General features: G+C 55.1%; 11 protein-coding genes across 11 annotated transcripts; 9 read left to right on the top strand and 2 right to left on the bottom strand.

The window, feature by feature from the left end:
* Positions 1 to 587: 587 nt before the first annotated feature.
* On the top strand, positions 588 to 1,914 carry CH63R_13782 (uncharacterized protein; the record flags this gene model as incomplete). The annotated part of the gene is made up of 2 exons (XM_018308756.1): positions 588 to 1,097; positions 1,231 to 1,914. The coding sequence occupies 2 exons, from the start codon at positions 588 to 590 to the stop codon at positions 1,912 to 1,914; spliced, it is 1,194 nt and encodes a 397-aa protein (XP_018151074.1).
* Positions 1,915 to 2,096: 182 nt separating this feature from the next.
* On the top strand, positions 2,097 to 2,510 carry CH63R_13781 (chitin recognition protein; the record flags this gene model as incomplete). The annotated part of the gene is made up of 1 exon (XM_018308755.1): positions 2,097 to 2,510. The coding sequence occupies one exon, from the start codon at positions 2,097 to 2,099 to the stop codon at positions 2,508 to 2,510; it is 414 nt and encodes a 137-aa protein (XP_018151073.1).
* A 187-nt stretch (positions 2,511 to 2,697) lies between these two features.
* CH63R_13780 (C6 zinc finger protein) lies at positions 2,698 to 4,138 on the bottom strand (the record flags this gene model as incomplete). The annotated part of the gene is made up of 3 exons (XM_018308754.1): positions 2,698 to 3,260; positions 3,397 to 3,882; positions 4,003 to 4,138. The coding sequence occupies 3 exons, from the start codon at positions 4,136 to 4,138 to the stop codon at positions 2,698 to 2,700; spliced, it is 1,185 nt and encodes a 394-aa protein (XP_018151072.1).
* Positions 4,139 to 4,996: 858 nt separating this feature from the next.
* Positions 4,997 to 5,224, top strand: CH63R_13779 (uncharacterized protein; the record flags this gene model as incomplete). Its single annotated transcript, XM_018308753.1, has 1 exon — positions 4,997 to 5,224. The coding sequence occupies one exon, from the start codon at positions 4,997 to 4,999 to the stop codon at positions 5,222 to 5,224; it is 228 nt and encodes a 75-aa protein (XP_018151071.1).
* Positions 5,225 to 5,297: 73 nt separating this feature from the next.
* Positions 5,298 to 8,242, top strand: CH63R_13778 (Sterol glucosyltransferase; the record flags this gene model as incomplete). Its single annotated transcript, XM_018308752.1, has 5 exons — positions 5,298 to 6,097; positions 6,188 to 6,345; positions 6,465 to 6,828; positions 6,936 to 7,286; positions 7,399 to 8,242. 5 exons carry the CDS (start codon positions 5,298 to 5,300, stop codon positions 8,240 to 8,242), a joined length of 2,517 nt encoding a protein of 838 aa, XP_018151070.1.
* Positions 8,243 to 8,915: 673 nt separating this feature from the next.
* CH63R_13777 (RTA1 domain-containing protein) lies at positions 8,916 to 9,945 on the top strand (the record flags this gene model as incomplete). The annotated part of the gene is made up of 2 exons (XM_018308751.1): positions 8,916 to 9,099; positions 9,206 to 9,945. 2 exons carry the CDS (start codon positions 8,916 to 8,918, stop codon positions 9,943 to 9,945), a joined length of 924 nt encoding a protein of 307 aa, XP_018151069.1.
* A 686-nt stretch (positions 9,946 to 10,631) lies between these two features.
* CH63R_13776 (Rta1 domain-containing protein) lies at positions 10,632 to 12,079 on the top strand (the record flags this gene model as incomplete). Its single annotated transcript, XM_018308750.1, has 2 exons — positions 10,632 to 10,736; positions 10,868 to 12,079. The coding sequence occupies 2 exons, from the start codon at positions 10,632 to 10,634 to the stop codon at positions 12,077 to 12,079; spliced, it is 1,317 nt and encodes a 438-aa protein (XP_018151068.1).
* A 289-nt stretch (positions 12,080 to 12,368) lies between these two features.
* On the bottom strand, positions 12,369 to 13,432 carry CH63R_13775 (RTA1 protein; the record flags this gene model as incomplete). The annotated part of the gene is made up of 3 exons (XM_018308749.1): positions 12,369 to 12,814; positions 12,892 to 13,140; positions 13,237 to 13,432. 3 exons carry the CDS (start codon positions 13,430 to 13,432, stop codon positions 12,369 to 12,371), a joined length of 891 nt encoding a protein of 296 aa, XP_018151067.1.
* Positions 13,433 to 14,486: 1,054 nt separating this feature from the next.
* On the top strand, positions 14,487 to 17,976 carry CH63R_13774 (Glycosyl hydrolase family 3 N terminal domain-containing protein; the record flags this gene model as incomplete). The annotated part of the gene is made up of 4 exons (XM_018308748.1): positions 14,487 to 14,598; positions 14,648 to 14,845; positions 14,910 to 15,045; positions 16,149 to 17,976. The coding sequence occupies 4 exons, from the start codon at positions 14,487 to 14,489 to the stop codon at positions 17,974 to 17,976; spliced, it is 2,274 nt and encodes a 757-aa protein (XP_018151066.1).
* A 1,045-nt stretch (positions 17,977 to 19,021) lies between these two features.
* On the top strand, positions 19,022 to 20,029 carry CH63R_13773 (uncharacterized protein; the record flags this gene model as incomplete). Its single annotated transcript, XM_018308747.1, has 2 exons — positions 19,022 to 19,583; positions 19,647 to 20,029. 2 exons carry the CDS (start codon positions 19,022 to 19,024, stop codon positions 20,027 to 20,029), a joined length of 945 nt encoding a protein of 314 aa, XP_018151065.1.
* Positions 20,030 to 21,193: 1,164 nt separating this feature from the next.
* CH63R_13772 (Pfs domain-containing protein) lies at positions 21,194 to 23,168 on the top strand (the record flags this gene model as incomplete). Its single annotated transcript, XM_018308746.1, has 2 exons — positions 21,194 to 22,217; positions 22,318 to 23,168. 2 exons carry the CDS (start codon positions 21,194 to 21,196, stop codon positions 23,166 to 23,168), a joined length of 1,875 nt encoding a protein of 624 aa, XP_018151064.1.
* Between the last annotated feature and the right edge of the window lie 2,018 nt (positions 23,169 to 25,186).

The raw sequence follows: 25,186 nt of genomic DNA, 5'->3' as shown, positions 1-25,186 counted from the left end.
TCCTGAATTGGATGAGTGAAGATGGAAAAGAGATAGGATTCATGAACTGATGTTCCTTTTAAAATTTACAACCTGCTTTACCAAGCTCGTGGTCTCTTATCGACGTCCACTTGAAGCAAATTGCAATGGCTTCATTGATCCTCTCGCTCCACGATCCCTTATTTGATGTCAGTCTGAGCATCTCCCTCTCCCCCCCATGCCAAAATTCAGACCACAAGCCTTGTCTCACAGCACACCGGCTTGACTTGAACTCTATCACTAATGCTTTGCTTAGGTCTGACCAAAAGCTGCGTGCTAATCTCGACATAGGATGTCCGAGAAGTACATTCCAGCAAGCGGAAGTGTGACATAGGCGGAATGATGGGGTGTACAAAAGGCGTAGACGAAACGTCAATCTGCAGTTTAGTGGGTCTTGTGTCTTTGCAGCAGCTACTTACATTTCTCTATAACTATGACTATCAGTCCGGCCCCTCCTTGCATGCGTCTTCACTCACTCAAATCCACTCATTCACCCTTGAGCCGGGCTCAACCCCTTTGACAATAAAAACGAACGCCCCAGGATCATTCTCTACTCGCCTAGGTTCGTCATGGTTTCCAATCACGACAACAGTCTGCCGCCTGAACTGAACTGGGAGCCCTCTGCTTTAATGCAAGCCCAGGCGGATGACTGCCTCCAGCGAACCAACTGGGAGGCCCTAACCAGGTTTGCCTCTCGTGCCAACGGCGAATCACCGTGCAAGCTGCATGCTCCCTATGCAGTGGGCGGCAGCTTTCTCGTGCGGTTGCTCGAGTTCCAAGACGGGACCCGCGGGGTCGCCCGTGTTCAGCTTCGGAAGTCGACCCCAGAGTCGTCTCGAAAGTTGCTCATCGACATTGACACAACCTTGCTGCTCAAGGAGAAAACCAAGTCTCCGGTCCCTCGGATCTTCGCATTCAGGCTTGACGATGCCAATGCAGCGAGGTCTGCCTTCGTTTTGCTCGAGTTCTTGCCTGGCAACAACGCCGCGGATGAAGCTCGCAGTTATGTAAGGACCGATTGGGGCCTCATACCACTCCAGCATCGTCATACATTCCATCGCACTATGGCGGCTGCTCACGTACGTTCCCAGCACATTCAAACCCTTACCCTCACCTTGCGGGCCCCCTTAGAGGTCTTGTCTCCCACATCCGCCGGGGGTTGTCAGACCAACATGGCGACTCAAGGTAGCTGGCTAAACGGTGAATATACAGGTTCAAATTGCATCCGCCCGCCTCCCGCAGATTGGCGCTGTTACTCGCAATACAGATGGCCGATTCACCGTGGGTCCAATCCCGGGTATTGGGGGGCCATTTGACACGGCAGCATCCTTCATCCAGGGGTGGGCTGCGAGGATGAAATTCCCCTCCGACGAAGGCTATCTCCGGGAGCATCTCCCGCCTTCAGTAGTCGACGAAATCCTCGAGGGGAACAGCCAATTCCCGTCCCGGCTTGCCAAGTTGGCAAGCGACGGCAAGCAGTTCACGCGTTCAGGACCCTTCCCAATTCGCCACAGCGATCTCTTCCACAGCAACGTGATCGTCACAAAGGCCTACGAAGTCCTGGGTGTCGTCGATTGGGAAAACGCGTACACGGTACCGTGGGAGCTGGTTGACGCCCCTTGGTTCTTGAGCACGGTACCTCGCCTTTTGAACAGGCCAGACCAATACGATGACGAAGGCCGGCCGTTGGACAAAGATGAAGCCGGGCAGTGGGCGGACGAAGAGGCTTATGCTGAAATGGTGCGGGAGGCCGAGCTCGATGCTCACGCCGACAAAAACCTCTCCCGGATGCTCGCCGACCGAGATTCTCAAGTCTTGGCTTCCACAATTCATCGATTCACTCAGGGCAAGATGGGCTTCTACGGCCGCGTACTGGACTATGTCGATGCAAAGTAAGGTAACGGTGCCTGGTGTGTCGGTTGCAAATAGACAAGAGTTTAGATCGAAATAAAGCAACTGCTCTCCCGGCGGCACGTCCGATGACTGCGGCGCTGGCTACCAGTCCTCCTTCGGCTCCTGCAACTCGGCCGCCGGCTGCGTGTCTACGGACGGACAGGAGTTGCGAGAAGAACGGCAAGATGTGTCAGGGATCGGCTTTTGGCAACTGTTGTTCGTCCAACGGTTACTGCGGCGCGACGAGCGACCACTGCGGCGCCGGCTGCCAATCCTCCTTCGGCTCTTGTACTTCGGGATCGAGCGGTGTGTCCACGAACGGCAGCTGTGGTAAGAACGGCAACACGTGCAAGGGGTCCATCTTCGGGGACTGCTGCTCGTCCAGCGGCTACTGCGGCAAGACGAACGGCCATTGCGCCGCCGGCTGCCAGTCGGGCTTTGGAACCTGCAGCAGCGGCTGCGGCAACATCTCGACCGACGGGGCCTGCAGGCCGAGGAACGGGAAGATCGTGTGTCGGGTCGAGTTTCGGGAGCTGCTGTTCGAGCGCGGGCTACTGCGGAAACAGTGCTGCCCACTGCGGATGAGCGAGCAGTTGTGATCTGTCCATGGTTTGTTCACTGTAGTAAGTTAATCGCAGAGTGAAAAACAAATCTTGAACCAACGTTTTACGTGCTTGGAGTGAGTGAAGAGAACCGAACTCGGTAACTTTGAGAGTTCGTAACAGCACCCAAGGAACCGTGTAGAAAGCCGATAGCCGGGTCATGGAACGCTGAATAGGTCTCCCTCTATTGCATTGGTACTACCCAGCCTATGTCCATCGCTGGACGATAAACCCAGATCTTGTGCTCGTCGTCCAGCTGCTGGTATGCGTTGGATATGATCCGGATCGCCCAGCCCTGCATCCACCAACGGGTCTCGCAGGTCTTGAGAACCACGGCGAAGTGGGCGAGCAAGACCAGCGCTTCCTGCTTCTGCAGGCTCAGCAAGGGGATGAAGTCGACCAGGCACCGGTACACCCATATCAGCGCGTCCGCCTCCTCCCAGTGCTGCCGCCGCCAGTCGATCACGCCCCAGAGAGCCTCGATAGCTCTGTTGTACGCCATGAGGGTGTCCGGGTCCATGCCCTGCGTGTTTATACGCGCCTGGAAGTCGTCGAGGGAGTTGCACGTCGGATGGAAGTCCGTCTCGGCCGGATGAAAAGAGTGCTGCTGCGTGATCAACCTACCGGAGCCGTAACTCAGCAGCGGCGCCAGGGCGCTGGCCGCAAGAGTGTCCCAGAGCATCTCCAATAGGCCCCTCATGCCTTGCAAGATGACCAAGAGGTCTTGGAAGCTGGCGTCGCCGTCTGCTATCACACCTTGGGAGGATCTCTGGGGGGTTGCCAAGACTACACAGGACCCGGACAGGCCCTTGTTAGCGGGGTACGGTTGACGAGACACCAAAGGCTGGGAAAACGTGAAAGACGCGAGCTGCGCTGCACGAACCGATGATGATGTCCAGGGCGGAGAAGAGGAACAGCGGCACGCCGTTCTTCTCCGAGACGTTCTCGAGCAGCAGCCTCACGGACTCTGAAGCCAGGCGGTGATTCTCGAGGGCGAGGGAGACGTAGAAGCCGCGTCTCTCGGGCCGCAGATGGGCCAAGTGGAGGGCCGGGATGCACAAGACGGCCCTCGTCAGGTACTCATGCTGGAGGGCGAGGCTCGGCACCGTGATCTTCCAGAAGTCCCGGAGAGCCGACGACCAAGGGAAGGTCAGGCTGGTGAAGTTGATGTACGTGTGCAGCAGCTCCAGCTGCATGAGGTCGAGCCCGGGAGAGCCGGCGACCGGAGCACAAGGCGTAGCAGGCTCGAGCTTGGGAGACGGGTCTTGGAACTTGCAACGTTCTTCGTATGGTGGCGAGGGGGGCTTCCGGAGATGGGTGTACTCGCAGCAGATGTGCAGCCTCTCGCACCTGGAACACGAGGGTTGGACTTCATCGCACTACGGGAACGTGAGTGTTTGTGGGCAACGGGGTCAGCCGCCACGGATGTCTACGGATTGACAACACGGACGATGTTCTCAAGACCAGACCGGAGGATAGATCTATTCACCTTGACCTTTCTGCTTTTGCATGTTTTGCAACCCGCCCTCGACTTCCGGTGGGGTATCCTCCTCCCGGCAGTCCTGGTCCGCTCCTTGGACTCCGGAACGCATGCCGGCGTTGGCGGTGTTGAGTATTCCGAGCATCCCGAGTCTGGCGAAGGGACGGAGCCGTTTTTGCTACACATGGTGATCCAAAAGTCTTTCTTGCTCCTGATCGTAAGTACCAGCGGTCCTGGGTATTAGTCTGTAGAAGGACGGTGAATCTTTACACGTCCATCCGTTAATTACTTGTATGTCCCCCCCTCGTCAGGCTCCTCTTTAAACTTGGGGCCCGGCTGGTACTCCCAAGGCCGGACCCTCTCTTAGTTTTCGCCTATCAAGGCTGAGACTGATCCGGGATGTCGAACCATGAGGCGGCAGGCAGACTCTCACTAACTAAGGGGATGGTGGGTGAACGCATGGATTACCCAAAAGGGGGGAACGAGGTAGAGGAACGAGGTTGATGAGCGAGCAGTCGCGTACACTGTCCGTGTATGGACTAGCTTCGGGCCGACTCGTACAAGATAAACGAAATACGAGCAGGCATCGTATACACGGGGCCGCTCTCCTCAGAGGCGGAGGAAGACTGGCGTGGACGTAGTCAACCGCTTTCGTTGCTCCATCATTTTGTCTTTTTATGGAAAAATCCTGTCCTCGTCACAGGGCGAGCCGGAGACTTTGCCCAAAATCGGAAAAAAGATTTCTTGGCGACTCATTCCCCGAATTTCCCTACCAGAGTTGGTCCAATATTCACACCCCATCGAGAGTCTATCTTGTTCTCTCCGTCGACTCAGCAGCATCTCGCACAGCCACCAGAAAAAGGAGAAGACGGGAAGAGAAAAAAAGATAAAAGGGTAAGGAAAGTGAAAGAGGAGAGAAGAGGGAGGGGGAAGAGTAAAAAGCGAAAGGGGCGACAACATCTGAAATCAAAAACCTTGAGCAACCAACGCCGCAGACGACGAAATGGCGGACAAACGAAAGACGATCCGATACGAGTTGCCCGCGGATGATGCAAGCTATTATCATCTGGCACCTTCGTCACCAAACACCATCCGAAGGGCAGCCAGCACCGGCGACCTGACCGGCCAAACCCTCCAACACGAGCAGCTGAGCTCCGCCGGAAATGACAGCCCATCGCCGCCTCTCAGCGAACTATGGGGTGATGATACAAAGATTCTAGGTAACGTTTGACAAACCTACGTGCAAGATGACTCTCTTCGTGTCTCTTCCCATGTCTATTCTCATGTCCATCTCTCCCTCCACCATGACATCAGCATCAAAGCAACTCACTCGGCCATGGCTGACTGGGGATGAAAACGGCGTGTTTACAGAGGAAGATGGCCGCGTCCAAGTCGACTGCAACTCCAAGCTGGCACGCGCCTTCAGCGTCATGTACCGCATGAGCAAGGCCGAAAAGGGGGACAACCAGCCGCCCAGAACACCGTCCCCTAGCCCCTCGTCGCCGCCGCCGCCGTACGATGGACTCCGCGGAGGACCCGCGCAGAAGGACCCGACCCGGCTGAACGTCGTGATCCAGGTCGTCGGCAGCCGCGGGGACGTCCAGCCCTTCGTCGCGCTGGGCGCCGAGCTCAAACGACGCGGCCACCGCGTCCGGCTGGCGACCCACGACGTCTTTGACAAGTTCGTCCGGGACGCCGGCCTGGAGCACTACGGCGTCGGGGGCGACCCGGCCGCCCTGATGGCGTACATGGTCAAGAACCCGGGCCTGATCCCCAGCATGAAGAGCCTGAAGGCGGGCGAGATCCGGCAGAAGCGCGAGATGGTCGAGGAGATGCTCGACGGGTTCTGGGACGCCTGCACCAGGCCGGACGCGGCGACGGGTCGGCCGTTCGTGGCGGACGCCATCATCGCGAACCCGCCCAGCTTCGCCCACGTCCACTACGCCCAGGCGCTCGGCATCCCGGTGCACCTGATGTTCACGATGCCGTGGACAAGCACGGCGGCGTTCCCCCATCCGCTGGCGAACCTGCAGAATGTCGGAGGCGACCATGCCGTGGCCAACTACGTTTCCTACGGCGTTGTCGAGCACTTGACATGGCAGGGGTACGTCCTTGTCCCGTCCTCGCCTCCCCTACTCGCTGTTGAACAGACTGGTTGCTGATTTATACGTCTCTCCTTTTCCATGTTTTACAGGCTGGGCGATGTGATCAACAAGTGGCGAGGCCGGCTCGACTTGGAGCCTGTAGCCATGTTCGACGGCCCCATGCTTGCGGAAGCGTTAAAGATCCCCTTTACCTACTGCTGGTCCCCGGCTCTCGTCCCTAAGCCGAGGGACTGGGGAACACACATAGGTAAGAGCCTCCATCAACTCCTCGGTTGTCGTTATGGTTCTAGTAGCCGTTGTAGTTCTTGTTTCGTCTGAATGGGACCGTCTGCTGACTCGAGGATCTCATTCCCCTCCCCCAAACAGACGTTTGCGGCTTCTTCTTCCGCGACGCGCCAACATACTCCCCACCGGAAGACCTGGCCCGGTTCCTCGCCGCGGGGCCGCCGCCGGTGTACATCGGGTTCGGAAGCATCGTGCTGGACGACCCGCAGCGCGTGGTCAAAACGATCCTCGGCGCCGTGGACGCCGCGGGGGTCCGGGCCATCATCTCCAAGGGCTGGTCGGACCTGGCCGGCTCCGGGAGCGATTCCGTCTACTGGATCGGCGACTGCCCGCACGAGTGGCTGTTTCAGCACGTCGCGGCCGTCGTGCACCACGGGGGCGCCGGTACGACGGCTTGCGGGCTGAGGAACGGCAAGCCGACCACCATCGTCCCCTTCTTCGGAGAGTGAGTGCATAGAGAATCCGCGTGTTTCGTACCCCTGATACATAAAAGACCTCCCCGAGGCCCAAGTTCAAGACGACGCTGACGATAGGGGGACGAACCCCAAAAAGCCAGCCGTTCTGGGGTGACATGGTGGCCGACGCGGGCGCCGGCCCAAGGCCCATCCCTCACAAGCAGCTGACTCCGGAAAAGCTCACGGCCGCCATTCAGTACTGCCTTTCAGACCGGGCCGTGGCCGCGGCACAGGGGATCGCCGCGCGGATGCGGTCCGAAGGGGGCGTCCAGGCCGCGGCGGACTCGTGGTGGAAACAGCTGCCCCTGACGCGCATGCAGTGCGACCTCGTCCCGAGTCAGGCGGCCGCGTGGTCCTACACCAAGTCCAAGGTGCCGATGAAGCTGTCAAAGGCGGCTGCCGAGGTCCTCCTGCTTCATGAGGCAGTGCAGCAGAAGCATCTCTCCATGTAAGTGTCCCACACATGCGATTTCTTCGGATTTCTTTGTCTCCCAACCCAGATGTGGACTGCCGGGGATGATCTCGTCTGCGTGGCTGACGCAACCTGCAATCTCCCACAGGCACGAGAGCAAACCCATCACGATGGACGTCACCCGCTGGGACCCCATCACCGGAGGCGCGTCCGCCGTCCTGGCCACGGCCACGGACATGACAGGGTCCATCACGGGCATGGTGACGAGGCCGATCGAGGAGTACAAGGACGAGAAGCGTCGTCGGACGAGGGAGGAGCTCCGGATAAGACGTCAGCTCGACGGCGGCGGCGGCGGGAGCGGTGACGGCAGTCCCCGGGATAGCGTCTCCTCGACCGGCCGAGCGGACGGCGGCAGCGACCCGAGCGAGAAGCAGAAACGGCCGTCGATGGCGGGCAAGGTGGCTGGCGCGTCGGCCAAGAGCATCGGGCTCGTGGGGCCGACCGCCGCCAAGGGCATGCTGGTCGACTTCCCGCTCGCCCTCACCGAGGGCCTGAGGGCGGTGCCGAAGCACTTGGGCACCGCCGTCCGCGACCACGGCGCCGTCACGGACGCCAAGAGCGGCGCCGTCGTGGCGGGCAAGACGTTCGCGTGGGGCTTCGTCGACGGCCTCAGCGACCTCGTCATGGAGCCGGTCCGGGGCGCCGGCAACGGCGGGGGCGCCCTCGGGGCCTTCAAGGGGGTCGGCAAGGGCGCCGCGAGCCTGGTGGCCAAGAGCGGCGCCGGCATGTTCGGCCTGTTCGCCTACCCGAGCGCCGGCATCGCCAAGAGCCTGAGGTCGGCCGTCTACAGCGGGACGAGGAAGGCCATAGCCAAGGAGAGACACCGTGAGGGACAGTGGCTTGTCAGCGGTGATGATGCGGCGCCGGCTTTGGACTTGGACGCCGGGGAGATACTCGCCGCGTTCCACAGGCTCCGTGGCTCGGAAAGATGATGGAGACATTAGATTGAACATTCACTGTAGACACATTTGTCGGACACAGCAATGATAATGATCCGTCATAAAACATTGACCAACTACCCCGATGACTGGCGACTGACGGGTGTGTGTGTGGCGTCTGTTCGTTTCCCTCGCTTACCGAGTAAGATCGACACTTGCTGGTCTCGTTCCTCGTTTATCGTCGATCGTTTCTCTGTTCCACTAGTCACTTCCACACACCCCCTGGTAACTCGTTCCGTCTGGATGTGGAGGTGTGTGCATTAGTGGATGTATGTACGGATATGGTCCCGCCCAAATACAACCCTCGTTCAGTCTCTCGCTCTTGGAACGAGCACGCACAGCCACGAAGAGGGATGATGGGGATCTCTACCATCGTACACAAATAACCCAAGGCCTAAGCCAGGCGCAGCTAACAGTCTTGGGAGGGAACAACATGTAGGAAGTGGTGTTTTGCCCTCTCTTCCTTATAAGCCGCCAGACCCAAAAAGAACACCACTACAATCCGTCGGCTCGTCGACTCTGCACTTCCTCTGCTCCCTGGACTAGAACGAACAACTTGTCAAGTGTTCAAGCCTCGATCAACAATAACAACAACACCAACATCAACACCAATAGCCCTGACAGAACCGCCAGCTGCAACCGAGACAAACCCACATACGCACCCAGCATGGCGTCCTCGACGACCGAGGCCCCGGCCGAGTTCTTCGACTTCAAACTCTACCGGTACACCCCCTCGTTGGCGGCGGCCATTGTCAGCGTGATTGTGTTTGCCGTCCTGACGGCGCTGCACACGTGGCGGATGCTGAAGGCGAGGGCATATTATTTCATGGCCTTTACCATCGGCGGTGTCTGTAAGTTCAATCCGTGGGGAGGGGGGGGAATGGGGGATCCCCGAAATCATGCAACATTTGTTTCTCAGTGTGAGATTGAGCTGACGGGGTTTCCACGAATTTTCAGTCCAGACTGCCGGGTACGGAGGACGAATCTGGAGCCATTACGACCCTCTCTCCATCGGCGGCTTCGTCATCCAGGCCATCCTCATCCTCGTCGCCCCGGCGCTGTACGCCGCCTCCATCTACATGATCCTGGGCCGCCTCATCCGGACGGTCAAGGGCGAGCACCTGTCGCTGATCCCCGTCAACTGGGTGACCCGCGTCTTCGTCACGGGGGACGTGATCGCCTTCAGCCTCCAGGCCGGCGGCGGCGGCATCCAGGCGGCGGGCACGATGGCCATGTACGAGACCGGGGAGAAGATCATCATCGCCGGCCTGTTCGTGCAGATCGTCGTCTTCGGCTTCTTCGTCGTCACCTCCATCATGTTCCAGTCCCGGCTCGCCAGGAACCCGACGCGCGTCGCCCGCAGCGGCGGCGTCCCGTGGAAGCGGTACCTCGTGGTGCTCTACGTCGTGAGCGCCATCATCCTCGTCCGGAGCATCTTTCGCGTGGTCGAGTACCTGCAGGGGAACAAGGGGTATCTCATCTCCCACGAGATTTTCCTCTACATCTTCGACACCATCCTCATGGCCATCACCATGGCCATCTTTGCCATCTGGTACGTGGAGCACCTGGAGGACCCGAAGCGCGGCAAGTTTGTCGAGGACCCGGAAACGTCTGGCTCGGGCGACGGTTGTGAAATGGACGACAGTGTCCAGCATGGACGACAGGTCCGTGAGCAGCATGACCAGCATTGGAAGTGAATCGTTACCGGCCCAGGGCAGGTTGGTTGTTTAGATGCAGATACGTGTTTCTAGCGTAAAACGCCTTGGTACAAATGGCAGGGTAGCGGCGACGTCCTTAATTGCATTTTTCGGTTATATTTTCACCGCTCTTGTCTTGCTTTACTTCCCTTTGTCTCTTCTCTCTTTACGTTCCATCAGCGTGCTTGGAGTCAGTCTATTTAACGAGCTTTCGACGAAACTAGCCGCCAAGATAGATACGGGCTGATTACGATATCAAAAAAGTCAAGATATTTGGAAGTTGGCTGGCACAGTAATCAAGTTTGCATGTTTGCATAGCAAAAAAGTACAGATGCAGTGACAGACCGGACGGTGTAATGAATGTGGACTACGGGTCGACTCGGACCCATTATACACGATGATACGAGGTCCTCGGCTTGATCTCGTATATTCGGATAGACCAACCCATGATTCATGGTCTACGTACTCTGGAGGACGATTCATGAACGACGCCACTGGCTCGTTTAGCTCTTCGTTTGCATCGTGGATGTACTAAGCCCCCCCCCTTGCGTGTCTTACACATCTCTCCACTCCCTCGCTCGTTACCTTTGTTCATCTTCTGCCCCCCCGGTGCAACCTCGTTTCCACCTAAACGATTCTTCGTTCTCTCCTCTCCATATTCTCCCCAAGAACGAACCCTCGGCCCCATGGCTTCGGACGAAGTGCCACTGGAAATGCCTCCAGTGAAAAGACGCAAACCACACAAGAAGTCAAGGACAGGGTGCCTTGACTGCCGGAAACGCCGAGTCAAGGTTCGTCCGTGTTCCCATTTTGTTCTTTTCGTCTTCTTTTTGTCTTCTTTTATGGCTTGATGGCTCCCGGTAAACAATGTCACGGTACGTGGAGCAACCGACGACTACTGACTCTGCCCCTCCCTTCGTAGTGCAGCGAGGAGCGCCCGAGCTGTCGATCCTGTGTCCGACGCGAGGTCTTCTGCGAATACCCCGAGGAGGTCCAGCCAACAGGCAACCCGACGCCCCAGTCGTCCGACCTCCACGATGATGCATCGCCGGCTCGACTGTCCCCCCGGGTATACGACACTGGGGGAGACCACAACGGGACGGAACACCCGTCAACCCCGGCGCCCACCCCCGTCTCCGCGGTCTCCAGCGTATCCCGGAGGCCCGGACCGTCTACGGACACGTTCGGCGTAAGGGACCTGGCCCTGCTGCACCACTGGACCGTCTCCACCAGCGTCAGCATCTTCAAGGCCCCCGACCTGGACTCGCTGTGGCAGGTCTTGATTACGCAGATCGCCTTCGAGTACCCCTTCGTCACGCACGCCATCCTGAGCCTGGCCGCCCTCCACATGGCCTACCTAGACGACGGGCCCCAGAACAGCTCCTACGTCGAGGAGGCCACCCAGCACCACGCCGTCTCTCTTGCCGGGTTCCACTCCGTGCTCGAAAACTGCACCGTCGACCAGTACGAGGGCCTGTTCCTCTGGTCCATCCTCAACATCATCTACGTCTTTTCCATCTCGAGACAACTTGCCGACAACGCGGAGCGGAACTCGCCGCGTCTCCGCAAGGACCGCCTTCTGGGCGTCGAATGGATCCCGATGATGCGCGGCATAGACGCCGTGCTGGCGCCGCACTACGACTTCCTCCGCGGCGGCCGCATACAGCCCCTCTTGTCACTGGGGAACTGGGCCGAGCTGGAGCCCGGAGACGCCATCCTGGATCCGATGGACCTTGAGCTCCGGCGACTGCAAGACATATGGAAGGACAGCGGCGACGCCGACGTCTACAACCAGGCCCTGACGGTCATGAGAAAGGCCCGCATGTATTGCTTGCAGTTCGAGACGATGGAGGCCCATATGCTTGCGGACTGGGGGTGGAACAGGGCCTTGGCCGGCCCGCTGAGCTTCGTTCACTTCGGCCCCCAGCGGTACTTTACGCTGTTGCACCAACGCCAGCCCCCGGCACTTGTCCTCTTTACCTACCTGGGTGCCCTCTTGCACTCTCTGAATCACGTCTGGTTCTTTGAAGGTTGGGGCAAGGACATCATCGAGGCCATAGACGACTTGCTCGGGGACTACTGGAGGCCGTGGATTCGCTGGCCGCTTCAACACGCAGGGTTGAGCTCCGACTGAGTGCTCTCAGTGGCTTGCTTATCTGCTCTGGCGAGAGGTTTTCTTTGGACCCTGTTGCATAAGAATGGGCGTTGGATCATCTTGGCGTCTACTTTCTGATTTGATCCTTTGGTATCAGTAAACATGAATTCTGTGTGCCCACCCGACCCCCTTTCTTCTTCTGTGAACCAAAGGCTCGATGACACAACTCCAAATTACACATGCGCTCCGAGCCCCCCATTGCAATCCAACCATGAGCTTCTGCAGCATTGCAAAGCCTTCCAAGTTGTTCTACCTAGAGGGGCCCCAATCACAATCTCTCCACATTATAGCGCGGCAGCGCGCCCATCTTCCATTCCTCATTGTACCCGCCTCCCGACACAACGGCCGCGATCTCGGCAGGGTGGACCTGGTTGAACAGAACCATGACGAGAACCATGAGGGTGGCATCGAAGAGGTAGAGATACGCCTCGTGGCTCAGCAGGTACCCGTCGAAGCCCTGGAGGTACTCGACGGCACGGAACACGGATCGGACCATGATGAGCACACTCCCCAGGTACAGAGCTCTCATGTGTCTCCTCCAGGGAATGCTGCTGTTGGCGCGGCCCGTGGGCGCTCTGTTGATGGAGCGATGGAAGGCCACGGTGACGACGATGAAGAACCCAAAGAAGATGAGCTGAACGAACAGACCGGCAATGATGATCTTGGCGCCGGTATGCAAGGCTTCGAGGCTTCCCGAGGCTTGGTAGCCGCCACCTGGTTGTGTACAATACCATGTGAGCATTTCTCCCTCTGGAACCCATGGGCACAAAAGTGAGAGGCGTGCTACTTACCGCCACCCTGAAGTATGAATGACAGAATGTCTCCCGTTACAAAGACCTTGGTCATCCACGCCTTTGGGATCATGACGTGGCCCTCCCCGTCAATGACGGAAATGATCCGGCCCAGCTCTATGTAGATCGAGGCGGCATAAAGCGCGGGGGCCACGAGTAAGAGGATTGCTTGAATAATGTAGGGCCCGAGGGTCCAGTCGGGGCTCTCGCTGCCCGACTTGGCGCGAGCGGCATACCCTATGGCTTCCACTAACCACGCGAGGCTCCATCAGCAAGGTGTCTTCGCACACGACACGTAATCACTGGTGGTTTTTTCGACGGGGCTCTGGGCTTGGACAAACTTACAAAGACCTCCGATGGCCAGGGGTACGAAGAACCAACAGCGGGACTTGACCAGCTGCCAGCAGTGAAGGAGAGTTGTTGCAAGGAAGAGCAAGACGAAGATGACGGCGGCGGCGATGGAGGGATCGTAGTGGTAAAGTTTGAATGGGTTCGCTTCGGCCGCGCCGGCTTCTGAGGCGTTTTGACGGATGGAAAGCATGGCGAGTGATTGCCGGTGTAAAGAACGTGGCTGGGCGTGTCCGAAGGAAAGGCTTTCGTCTTACAAAGTGGACTGGATAACTAAAGAGAGCGAGAGAGAGCGCGCGAAAGAAAGAGAGAGAGACAGAGAGAGAGGCAACAAATGACAGCCGAGGAAAGAAACTAGAAAATAGGAAAACCGATGAAAAAAGACTGATGATTTCGATTCAAGCCCTCTTTCTCATCTCTCCTGGTCAACAACCCGAGACGTACGGCAACTCTTTTGAATGGATTGCCTGCCGGCCTACACGGATGCATGAAAAGGGGGGACACAGATGTCAGACACGCTCTCAAGACAACGTCTCGCAAGCCTCAACGTGCCACTATGCCGATGTAGGAAACCAAACTATCAAACGAGGGAAAGGAACTGTCTCGAAGCCGAATGCCAAGCAGAACTTGGCGTGGCTATGTTGTTTCCGCGGGGCCTCCTTAGCCCTGCGCAACCGTTCTGCCCCTCACTCTCTGTCTGTCTGTCTCTCTGTTGCGGAGTGCGCACCTCGTTCAGCGCCCCCGCTCATCGTTTAGGCTCTCGTTTAGCCATGCGTCGTACGTACGAAGCGTTTCCTTCGCTCACATACGGCCGGCCAGGTGAGAACATTCGGATACGAGCATCCAGGTCGACAGAGGCGGTGCAAACTTTTTGCTGTAATTTTTAATAGAGCAGACTGGGGGCCTGACGGTGTTCTCCGCCTCAACTGGCAGCTTCGTCATCTCCGACTCGCCAGGCACACACAACCTTGGGCGGAAGCTTGGTAGACTTTGCAACATCATGACTGTCGACGCAGAAAGCTGGGCAAAAATGATTAGAAAACAAATAACTGCATCTTCTCGTTAGTCTTGAAGAGTCCCGCTCCCAGGTGGGTATGTCCCGGTCAAACATGTTCTTTTGAGGATTGGGACTTGGGATCGTTCAAAACGTATATATCAGGTGGCATGGCACGAAAAGACTTCCGCAGATATCAAACTCTCATGACATTACTCGCCCAAGTCTGAAGAATCGAGCATTTGAATCAAAAATGCTTCTTTCCTTGATCACCACCGCAGCCTTGGTGGGAGCTGCGGCCCCGTCACCCCCCGTGTACACGAATCGCTCCGATCACTTCATCGTGGTCCCCACGTTCCCGACACGTAGGTTGCAGAGACACCCGTTGCCTCTATTGTTCCTTTGTCTAACAAGCTCAATCAGCCGAGAGCACCGGCGAGGGGTGGAAGGCTGCCTTCGAGAAAGCCCAAGAGGCCGTCTCGCGGTTGAACCTGACGCAGAAGGTCGGCCTGACGACTGGCTTCACCTACGGCCTCTCGTGCAACGGCAACATTGCTCCGATTCCCGAGATCGACTTCCCCGGACTCTGCCTCGCAGATGGTCCGGTCTCTGGTTGGTCTCCCCCTCCTCTCGGCTTTTTGCAGTGCAAACAACTAATGTGCCCTCTGAACGATAGTTAGGATCGCAGATCTCACGACGGTCTTTCCGGCGGGTTTGACGGCCGCAGCGACGTGGGACAGGCAACTGATCTATGAGAGAGGGCGCGGCCTCGGTGCGGAATTCCGTGGTAAGGGCGCCAGCGTTCATCTTGGGTGAGTAAAAGTCTTACAGTGATGCGACCTCACTCACTCTCCGCTTTTCATGGACAAGCTGGCTGACAAGACTCTAATACCCAGACCGGCAGCCGGTGCGCTGGGCCGTCACCCGCTTGGAGGCCGCAACTGGGAGAGCTTCTCTCCTGATCCGTAAGTCAAACTACCCCCATTTCGGCACCCCCCCCATCTCGGCACCCCCAGCCCCACCAAGCTACACTAAAACCTACTACTTTCTATACATACTATATAACCCTACTTTTAAGACTAAGAATTATACTAAAATTATTTATAGTAATTAAGTACTATATATACTAAAATTTACTATTTTTATATATGTTTAGCTAATACTTACTATATACTAGTAGTTAGAAAGTAAAAGTAGTATTTTACTAGTAATATACTATATTTCTTTTTATAAGCTTTATAACTTAAATTTAAAGCTAAATAGTATATAATAACTACTATAAGTATTTATAGAGTACTACTATAGTTATATAAGGTTTAATTTAATATTACTTACTTAATAGCTTTTTTATAGCTATTTATAAATTTTCCTTACTAAATTAATATAAGTAGAAAACTAACTTCTTTATTTTAAGCTTATTAATAGTAGTATACTATATTGCTCTATATTATAATACTAATTATATAGAAATATACTATAATAAGTAGTTTTTATATTTTAATATAATTTCTTTAAATTATAAAAGATGTTTTAAAAAATGTTAAGGTTTACTAGTAAAATACTAGTAGATACTAACATTAGTATTTATAGTATAATTAGTATATAGTAGATAGAAATAATAGCATATTTACTTTTTAAAGATACTATATTACATACTATTTACTTAAATATATAATTTTATATTAAATATAATAAGTAGGTTTATAGTTATAAGGGTGCTAGAAAGTAGTAGGTTTTGGTGTAGCTTGGTGGGGCTGGGGGTGCCGAGATGGGGGGGGTGCCGAAATGGGGGTAGTTTGACTTACCTCAGTGGAGTTGCTATGGAACATTCCATCCGGGGTATCCAGGATATGGGCGTGCAAGCTACCGCCAAGCACTTCATCGGCAACGAACAGGAGACGCAACGATCCAACAGCTTCGCCGAGGACGGCACGGAGATCCAAGCCATCTCTGCCAATATCGATGACCGCACCATGCATGAGCTCTACCTCTGGCCCTTCGCCAACGCCGTTCGCTCCGGCGTTGTCTCTGTCATGTGCGGATACAACCGGGTCAACCAGACGTATGCCTGCGAGAACTCCAAGCTGCTGAACGGGTTGCTCAAGGGCGAGCTGGGCTTCCAGGGCTACGTCGTCAGCGACTGGTACGCCACCCACTCGGGCGTCAACTCCGTCGAGGCCGGCATGGATATGACGATGCCGGGGCCCATGAACACCGCCGCCACGACTCTCCCGGGCATGCCCTCCTATCTCGGCGGCAATCTGACCCAGGCCGTGCTCAACGGCACCGTCCCCGAAAGCAAGGTCGACGACATGGCACGCCGTGTCCTCTCTGCTTACTTCTTCCTCCACCAGGACGACGACTTCCCCTCCATCGATCCGTCGACGGGCTTCGTCTTCGCCGCGACGTACGCCTACCCCGACGAGTACCTGACCCTCGCGGGCTACGACCCGAGCAACCCGCCGCCGGCGCGCGACGTCCGCGGCAACCATTCCGAAATCGTGCGCAAGGTCGCCGCGGCCGGCACCGTCCTCCTGAAGAACACAAACGGCACCCTCCCGCTCAAGGAGCCCAAGAACGTCGCCGTGTTCGGCAACGGCGCCGCGGACGTCAGCGAGGGTCTGACGTACACGGGGGACGAGAGCGGTCCCTGGGGCGCCAACGTCGGCGCCCTCAGCGTTGGCGGCGGCTCCGGCGCCGGACGGCACACGCGCCTCATCTCCCCGCTCTTCGCCATCCGCAACCGCGTGGAGGAGGGCACCGCGGGCGGCCGGGTCCAGTACCTTACCGACAACGCCAAGATCGTCGAGGGCGACTTCACGTCCATATACCCCCCGCCGGACGTGTGCCTCGTGTTCCTCAAGACCTGGTCTCGCGAGGGGACGGATCGTCTCTCGTTCGAGAACGACTGGGATTCGACGGCCGTCGTGAACAACGTCGCCAGGAAGTGCCCCAACACCGTCGTCGTCACCCACTCCGGAGGCATCAACACCATGCCCTGGGCCGACAACCCCAACGTGACGGCAATCCTCGCCGCGCACTATCCCGGCCAGGAAAACGGACATTCCATTGTGGACGTCTTGTACGGGGATGTCAACCCGTCCGGTCGTCTCCCATACACCATCCCCAAGCAGCCTGCGGATTACGACTTCCCCATTGTCAATATTACCGTAACTCTCGCGCAGGACCCTGATGCCTGGCAGGCTGACTTCACTGAGGGGCTTATGATCGACTACCGTCATTTCGATGCCAAAAACATTACGCCGCAGTATGAATTCGGCTTCGGGCTCGGCTACACCACATTTGCGCTCGCCGGTGACGCTACCTTTGCCCCGAAGAGCGAAAATGTTTCTGCCTACCCTCCGCCGGCTGCGAGAGCTTACCCTGGGGGTAACCCGGCGCTCTGGGACACCATCGGCTCCATCTCGGCAACGGTGGAGAATACCGGAAGCGTCGATGGCGAGCAGGTCGTGCAGTTGTATGTGTCGCTCCCCAGGCGGGGCGTCCCCAGCAACACACCTGTCCAGATCCTGCGTGGATTCGAGAAGGTCGCCCTGGCACCGGGGGCATCCAAGTTGATCGAGTTCCCCGTCCTGCGTCGTGACGTGAGTTTCTGGAACACCACAGCGCAGGACTGGGAGCTTCCGGTGGGCGAGATTGAGTTCCGTGTCGGCTTCAGCTCCCGAGACATAAAGTCAAAGACATTTGGCACCTTTTTGAGTTTCGACATCTCTCCCCATTAGAGAGCAGGCCATCTGCATATCGAGGGTGAGATAACCAATTAATTGTCATATTTGCATGGGGGGGGGGGGGGGTTAAGACTACGCGGGTTGCCCGACAATCTCCGAAGCAGCCGGCGCAATGGCGGACCCACAGTTACTGTGCAGTAATTGCGACTTACAAAGGGATAGGCATCACGACATACTCCGAGCTCATGCTATGGGGTCAAAAAAGCTTCATCCCTGGCCACCTAGCTGAAGTGGTCAGTGAGCCAATGTGCATCAAAACCGTCTTGGGTGAGAAATTAGAGATGTTTAGTCAGCGGGATAGAATAGCGTAATCAACTCGGTTCAGGTCATGTTGTCAATGCAAAGTCGTCCTTGTGGGAATCTATTCCAAAGTAAAATAGAGTGAATTTGCAACTTTAGAGAGGCGTTTCGGGCTATTTTCTTGTTTGTGTGTATGTTTCTCTTCTTGTCCATTGAGAAGTCTAGCAATTGTTGTTTCTCAAAAGCTCCACCTACTTCGGCGGCCTGCTGCCGTGGAATCCTTGACCCCCCTTTGCCATCTCTTACCTATGCAACGATCGGCGAGCTGCTGACTAGCTTTTCCGACAAAGCTTGACTAAAAGTAGCACGGGGTAGTAACTACTATGTAGCAGTCGTTGAAGAAGTGGGGTTCATAACATGTTGCGAGCGGCTGAGTGGGATCCCGAGCAAACCAGCTGTTAGACGAGGCCGATCACATCAGCTCTGGGCCCGCACCCTGTGGATTAAGCGGGTTAACCGGCTCATCGGCTCTTGTTGTTACTACATCGGTTGGGCCGACATATCGCTCCTGATATATAGTCGGCCTGCAATAAGACATGATGTTCTCTCCACGAGTCAGGGACGTGAGAGTCTACGATAATTGTGCCGGTGGGCTCATTTGTCGTTTGTCGACATGTTTCTAATAGGCCTTTACTGAATCCTATATAACCCACGTAAAGGAAATGCATATTTGCTGTGTACCTATCAGCGCTACACTTTCAAACGTTGTGTTCATAGATCCAACACACTCTCTTTCACCATGCCGACAGTTTCCCACACTTTGGGCCCAAGGTCACTGCCAAAAATCAGTACAATACAAAATGGACCAATATCATCTCTCCAACCGTACGGAACGCTACTCTTCGTCTCTAGTATTATTGCCATTGTGATACTAGCCAACGTTCTCGAGCGATGGCTGCTCCGAGCCATCTACGGAAAGATTTATACAGACCTCCAGTGCCCCGGCAACGAAAAACGCCGCCGTTCTTTCACGTACTACCACGTCGGCGCGATTAATACCTTTGTCGTTCTCTGTGTCGGATTCTACCCGGCCATGAAATTCATCGCTGGATCAGCGGTGCTATCGACGGACATGGCGAAAGGTAGTCAAGTTCAAGTTGGCGACCTTCTTTTCATCATAGCCCAGATGTACCCGGCATACTACACTTTCGAGCTCTGCTACCGCACCCAATTCGCAAGCCCTCTTGGCATCGCCCACCACACCGGACTCATAGCCATCATGCAAACGTCGCTGTTGCTGTTCAGTGACTGGGAAAAGCACCCAGAAGCTACTATCGAGTTTTACATGTGCATGATATGGGGTATGTTATCAACACATTTCATCAATGTTCAATCCTAATTCCGTTATACTCACTTTGATGTAGGTGCCTTTGACGCTGTTGTGGAGTTTCCCATCTACATCTCCATGATTATCTGGCGTGTTAAGCGTAATAATCACAAACTCCTGGCCTATCTGACGGCCGGTCTCTGCGTCTGGGTAATCGTTGGTGCATGCACTGAGGTTGCTGTTACAATATATCTCCTCCACAAGTCGTGGGGAAGATGGGGAACTGTTTGGAAGTTCGTTACTCCTTTCGTCTTCTCGCTATGGATCGCTACACAGCTTTACGGTGCCTCGAGGCTGTTCGTTATGTCGCAGTCAGAACGGCGCAAGTGTAACAATGGAACGCTGCGAGAGACCGAGTCTGTCGTCGAGATTATTGGAATAATACAATCCAAAGAGGACACGGCTAGTATGAGTTCGTAGAGGGGGTTCCGCAGGGAGGACCGGTTTCTCATGACGCGTCCCGGCAAGACCAGTAGATGAGAAGCTATCAGAGAGACTTGTAAAAAGAAGATGGATCAAGGCGTCCTTGGGTACGGGCTTGTGTAGCTCTTCAATAATCAAATTTTGTTCATAATTTCCTAATAACATCAGCAGCATTTCCTTGCAAGGACCACTCAGCAGAGTGTTAAATGCGAATGTCATTTATTATCGTGGACTCTCAAGACGTAACCTTTTAGCACGATCCCCAGCATGACGATTATTTTACTTATCATCTTAATTCGTTGAATAATCGGGAGGTGAGACGTAAGTGGGCGCATGTGCTACTATTCCACACATATCTCTGTCACCAAATCATAGGTTTTGCCCTTCTGGGCCTGCCGCTCAACTTTTGGTGTATTTACGGTGATTCAATGCCTCCTGAATTTCGAGGTGTAAAATCCTGTTTCTATTCTCGCTTCGACTTCAGTAGGCCAATACCGGTGACAACTGCTTCAGTAGATACCTGCAGTTCACTTTTCATGTCGACATTAATCGAATAAGAAGGTTCCAATCATAACATACGGCTGACTTGAGGTGCCAAGAACGTTGATTAAGCCGGGATTCAAAATGAGATTGAAACGCTGGGCGGTCTTGCCAGCGTTGATGTGGCTTGACAATCTCGGTTGCTGGTCCATAGAACCCGTCTTTCGTCCATGTCATAGGTCTGGAACCGAACGCTTACTTGAATCTCACAGCCAATGGAACTGACAGAATGCTACATTGCTCACCTCGGAGCAGGGGGGACGCGTAAGGCCGGCTATTCTGATACACATATGTACTCCCTGTCACACAGCTAGGCAGACTGCTCGTCCGCATCCATTTCAAAGCTCCACCATGAAGCAATGATATTCCCACTTTTCGTGATGCATCATTGCGGTGTTGAAAACTGTCCTCGCCAATAGAGTGTTGCGGGATTTTATCCGTACCAGCGCCCGAGTCCCCCGTAGGAACCAGGCTCCCCACCCCCTTTCATTATGCCTTCTGCTTTCCATACCTCTCCTCTCTCTTCTTCATTCTATAGGGTCAATCTAGTGCATCAGAAACGAATTGTGGAATCGGAAAGCAGCCTTCAAGCCTTTGAGACGCCGGATCCTCTTGGCCATCATGGCGACAGGCACGGCTCTCGACGACCCGGAGTCCTACACCGTCGGATGGATCGCTGCGCTCCCTATCGAACGGGCTGCTGCAATTGCCATGCTTGACGAGAAACACGCAGAGCCAAAGGGCTTCACGAGGCACCCGACTGACACCAACGTCTATACCTGGGGCCGTATGGGCGAGCACAATATCGCAATTGCTTCTCTCGCCGCCGGTGTTTATGGGCTCACCTCAGCCGCTACCACAGCCTCTAGCCTGTCCTCCTCGCTCCCGTCCATCAGAATCGGTCTTCTGGTCGGAATTGGCGGTGGAATCCCTCGGCCGGATGAGGGTCGTGACATCCGTCTCGGCGACGTGGCTGTCAGCAAGCCTGATGGAACCACGGGCGGCGTCTGCCAATACGACTTGGTCAAGGCGAGGCCCGGCAAACGTCGTGAGCGAAAAGGCTTCTTGGGGAAGCCTCCGACCGTCTTGCTCAAAGCCCTTACAAGCATTCGAGCAGACCACGAGATGAAGGACTCCAAGATACCCGAGCTTGTGGAAGGCATGCTGAAGAACAACCCTAAGATGGCAAAGAAATCAAAACAAAGTCCTGGCTATGTACACCAAGGATTCGACAGCGACCGCCTCTTTGATGCATCGTACGAGCACGTCTCCGGACCAGATTGCCACAGTTGTGGAGAAGCAAATGAGGTCGAACGAGAACCACGAGACACCACGAACCCCGAGATTCATTACGGCGTGATTGCGTCTGGCAACACGCTTGTCAAAGATGCCGCGGCTCGCGAGCAAATTGTAGCCGATGTGGGAGAGGATTGTATCTGCTTCGAGATGGAGGCTGCAGGCCTGATGAATCACTTTCCATGTCTTGTCATACGCGGCATCAGCGACTACGCCGACTCTCATAAGAACGATCGTTGGCAGCGCTATGCTTCGGCCACCGCCGCTGCCTATGCGAAGGAGTTTCTTGCATACGTGCCGGCCGCAGAGGTTCAGGGATCCAAAAGAGCGCTGGAAATCCTTGAATCAGGTTAGTCTGTTGTATGGGTTCCGCTCGCTTCTTATCAAAGGGTCCCGAAGCTCAGACAGCTATTCTCAGTCGAAAGAAAATGTAAGCTAACTGTAGATAGTTGAGCAAAAAGTCACTGTCACGCAGCAGACCACACTTGCAATGAAAGAAGCGGTAGAGTCCGTAGTTTCCGGCAATCAGCGAGAGAAGATCCGCCACTGGCTTGCGCCTCCTCCCGATCCATCTACCAACGCCAATCAGGCGAGAAAGCTTCGTCATGAGGGAACGGGTGGCTGGCTTCTAGAAACCGCAGAGTTTCAGAACTGGGTTGCTGGGACATATCGACACTTGTGGCTACATGGACTGGCCGGTTGCGGCAAAACGGTTCTCAGCAGTACAATCTTGGATCATCTCATGGGAGAAGACGGCCGCGTTGTCCTCAGCTTCTTCTTTGACTTCAGCGATCAAACTAAGCAGACTTTGGATGGAATGTTGCGGTCACTTGCATCTCAACTGTACCAGGGGGGCTTGGACTCTGCGGCACGTCTCGACAATGCCTTCCGAGCACACCGCGATGGGGAGAACAAGCCGACTACAAATTTTCTTCGTGATGCTGTGCGCATGATCTTGGCCGATCAGAAGCAGGTTTTCGTCGTTATCGACGCCTTGGATGAATCAACAACACGGGACGAAATCTGCTCGTGGATCAAGAGCATGTTTTCCACGCCAGAGCTGGTTCACGTTCGGCTACTTTACACTGGTCGACCAGAAGCCGAGTTTATCAGCGAGATACCCACCTTGATTGGAGAAGAAAGCTGCTTACGCCTGAACAAATTGGCTATCGATGCCGATATTCGCTCTTACGTGACGGCGAGACTTGAGAACGACCCTGGCTTCAACAAAAAGAGGCTGTCCGAGGACCTAATCGAACAGCTTCGTGACAGAGTCGGAAACAGGGCCGATGGAATGTGAGTCAACAGCATGATTTTTACCTATTTAAAAAAAGAGGTCTAATTACTTGTTCAGGTTTAGATGGGCAGTTTGTCAACTTGACGCCCTTTCCAGATGCCTGACCCCGATGGCGCTCAAGAAAGATCTCGACAGATTACCCCGAGATTTGACTGAAACTTACGACCGAGTATTTCACAGCATTCCTGAAGGGTACCGTAGTAGTTCAATGCGCCTCTTACAGTTTGTTGTTCATTCCAAGAAGCCCTTGACTCTCGAAGTGGCAGTTGAAGTCGTTGCAACCAACATCGAAGACGACCCGCCACATTTCCATCCCGATGGCAGGGTTTTCACCAACGCCGACATCCTGCGCCATTGTCCTAGCTTGGTTTCCGTAATCGAAATCGAGGATTCAGAGGGCGTTAGAAAAGAGCTGCACCTCGCGCATTTTTCAGTAAAGGAGTATCTCTTACACCAGCACAACTTTGACATCATGAACTCGAGCATCACCATCACGAGAACCTGCTTGGCCTATCTTACGGATATCGATTGCCCTCGATGGAGACTCGCACAAGAATTTCCGATGGCACAATATGCAGCGGAATCCTGGCTGGACTTTGCCAAAGCTGGGTGTACAGAGCAATCAACTGACGTCAAGACGACCATATCTTTTTCTCTGCAGGAGACATCTTCCTCTCTGCATGAGATAGCTTCCTTTCTGCAGGAGATAGCTTCCTTCCTGCAGAAGACGAAGTATTTGAAGCGTTGGACCTACTTGAACCAAGAAATCGACGGCCCCCTGTATGACAGCCCGGGCCGGCTGATTCAATGCGGTCTTTACTATGCTTGCCGGTGCGGGTTGACTGCGGTTGCAAAATTGTTCATCGACGAAGGAGCAGACGTCAACTCCCACGGCGGTGCTTATGGAACGGCGCTCCAGGCCGCTTCGCATTTCGGACACTTGGAGACTGTACGTCTTCTTGTCGACAACCAAGCGGAAACCAACGCCGAGGGCGGTGAGCACGGAACAGCACTTCAAGCAGCATCCTCGGAAGGGCACTTGGAGATTGTACGACTTCTGCTCGACAAGAAAGCGAACGTCAACGCCGAGGCTGGGGCGTTTGAAACTGCACTCCAGGCAGCGTCATACAATCGACACTTGAAAATTGTGCGGCTTCTTTTGGACGAGCAAGCGGACGTCAACGCCAAGGGCGGTAAACACGGAACTGCACTTCAGGCAGCGTTGCACGATAAACCTATGGACTATTTCCGGGTTATTCGCCAAAACCCGAATGGTTGGGACGACAATGGGCTTGAGGCAGCGAAAACAGCGGCATACGATCGATGCTTTGAGATCATACGGACTCTTCTCGATAAGCAAGCGGATGTCAATGCATCGAGAGAAGGCAGTGGGACGCCACTGGAGATGGCATCGCATCACGGGGATTTGAAGATCGTGAAAATGATCCTCGAATATGGAGCAAATGTCAACATCCCGGGAAAATACTATGGAGGCCCGCTCAAGGCAGCATCCAATACAGGCCACGAGGACATTGCACTTCTACTCCTTGACCGAGGCGCAGACTTCAGCTCGCAGGATGATATCCGCGGGAACCTACTTAATGCGGCATCTCACGGTGGCAGTGAGAAAATCGTCCAGATGCTCATCGACAAAAATGTAGATGTCAATATTCAAGTTGGCATGTGCGACACTGCTCTCTACGCTGCATCTCTGATGGGCCGGGAGAGAATCGTCCAGATGCTGATCGACGAAGGCGCAGATGTCAATTCTAAGGGTCGCTGGCTCGGCAGTGCACTTCAGGCCGCATCGTATCATGGTCACGAGGGGATCGTCCAAATGCTGCTCAACAACGGCGCAGACGTCAATGCTCAAGCTGGCGAGTATGGCAATGCTCTCCAGGCTGCATCTTACAAGGGCGATGAGAAGATTGTGGAGATGTTGATCAACTCTGGTGCCCACGTCAATTCCCAAGGGGGGAAGTATGGCACTGCTCTACGGGGAGCATGTTGCGGTGGCAGAG

The sequence above is a fragment of the Colletotrichum higginsianum genome, chromosome 10 (genome assembly GCF_001672515.1).
Source record: "Colletotrichum higginsianum IMI 349063 chromosome 10, whole genome shotgun sequence".
In the NCBI taxonomy this organism is placed as follows: domain Eukaryota; kingdom Fungi; phylum Ascomycota; class Sordariomycetes; order Glomerellales; family Glomerellaceae; genus Colletotrichum; species Colletotrichum higginsianum.
The sequence above is the reverse complement of the archived record's forward strand: the minus strand, read 5'-3'. Positions and strand labels throughout refer to the sequence as shown.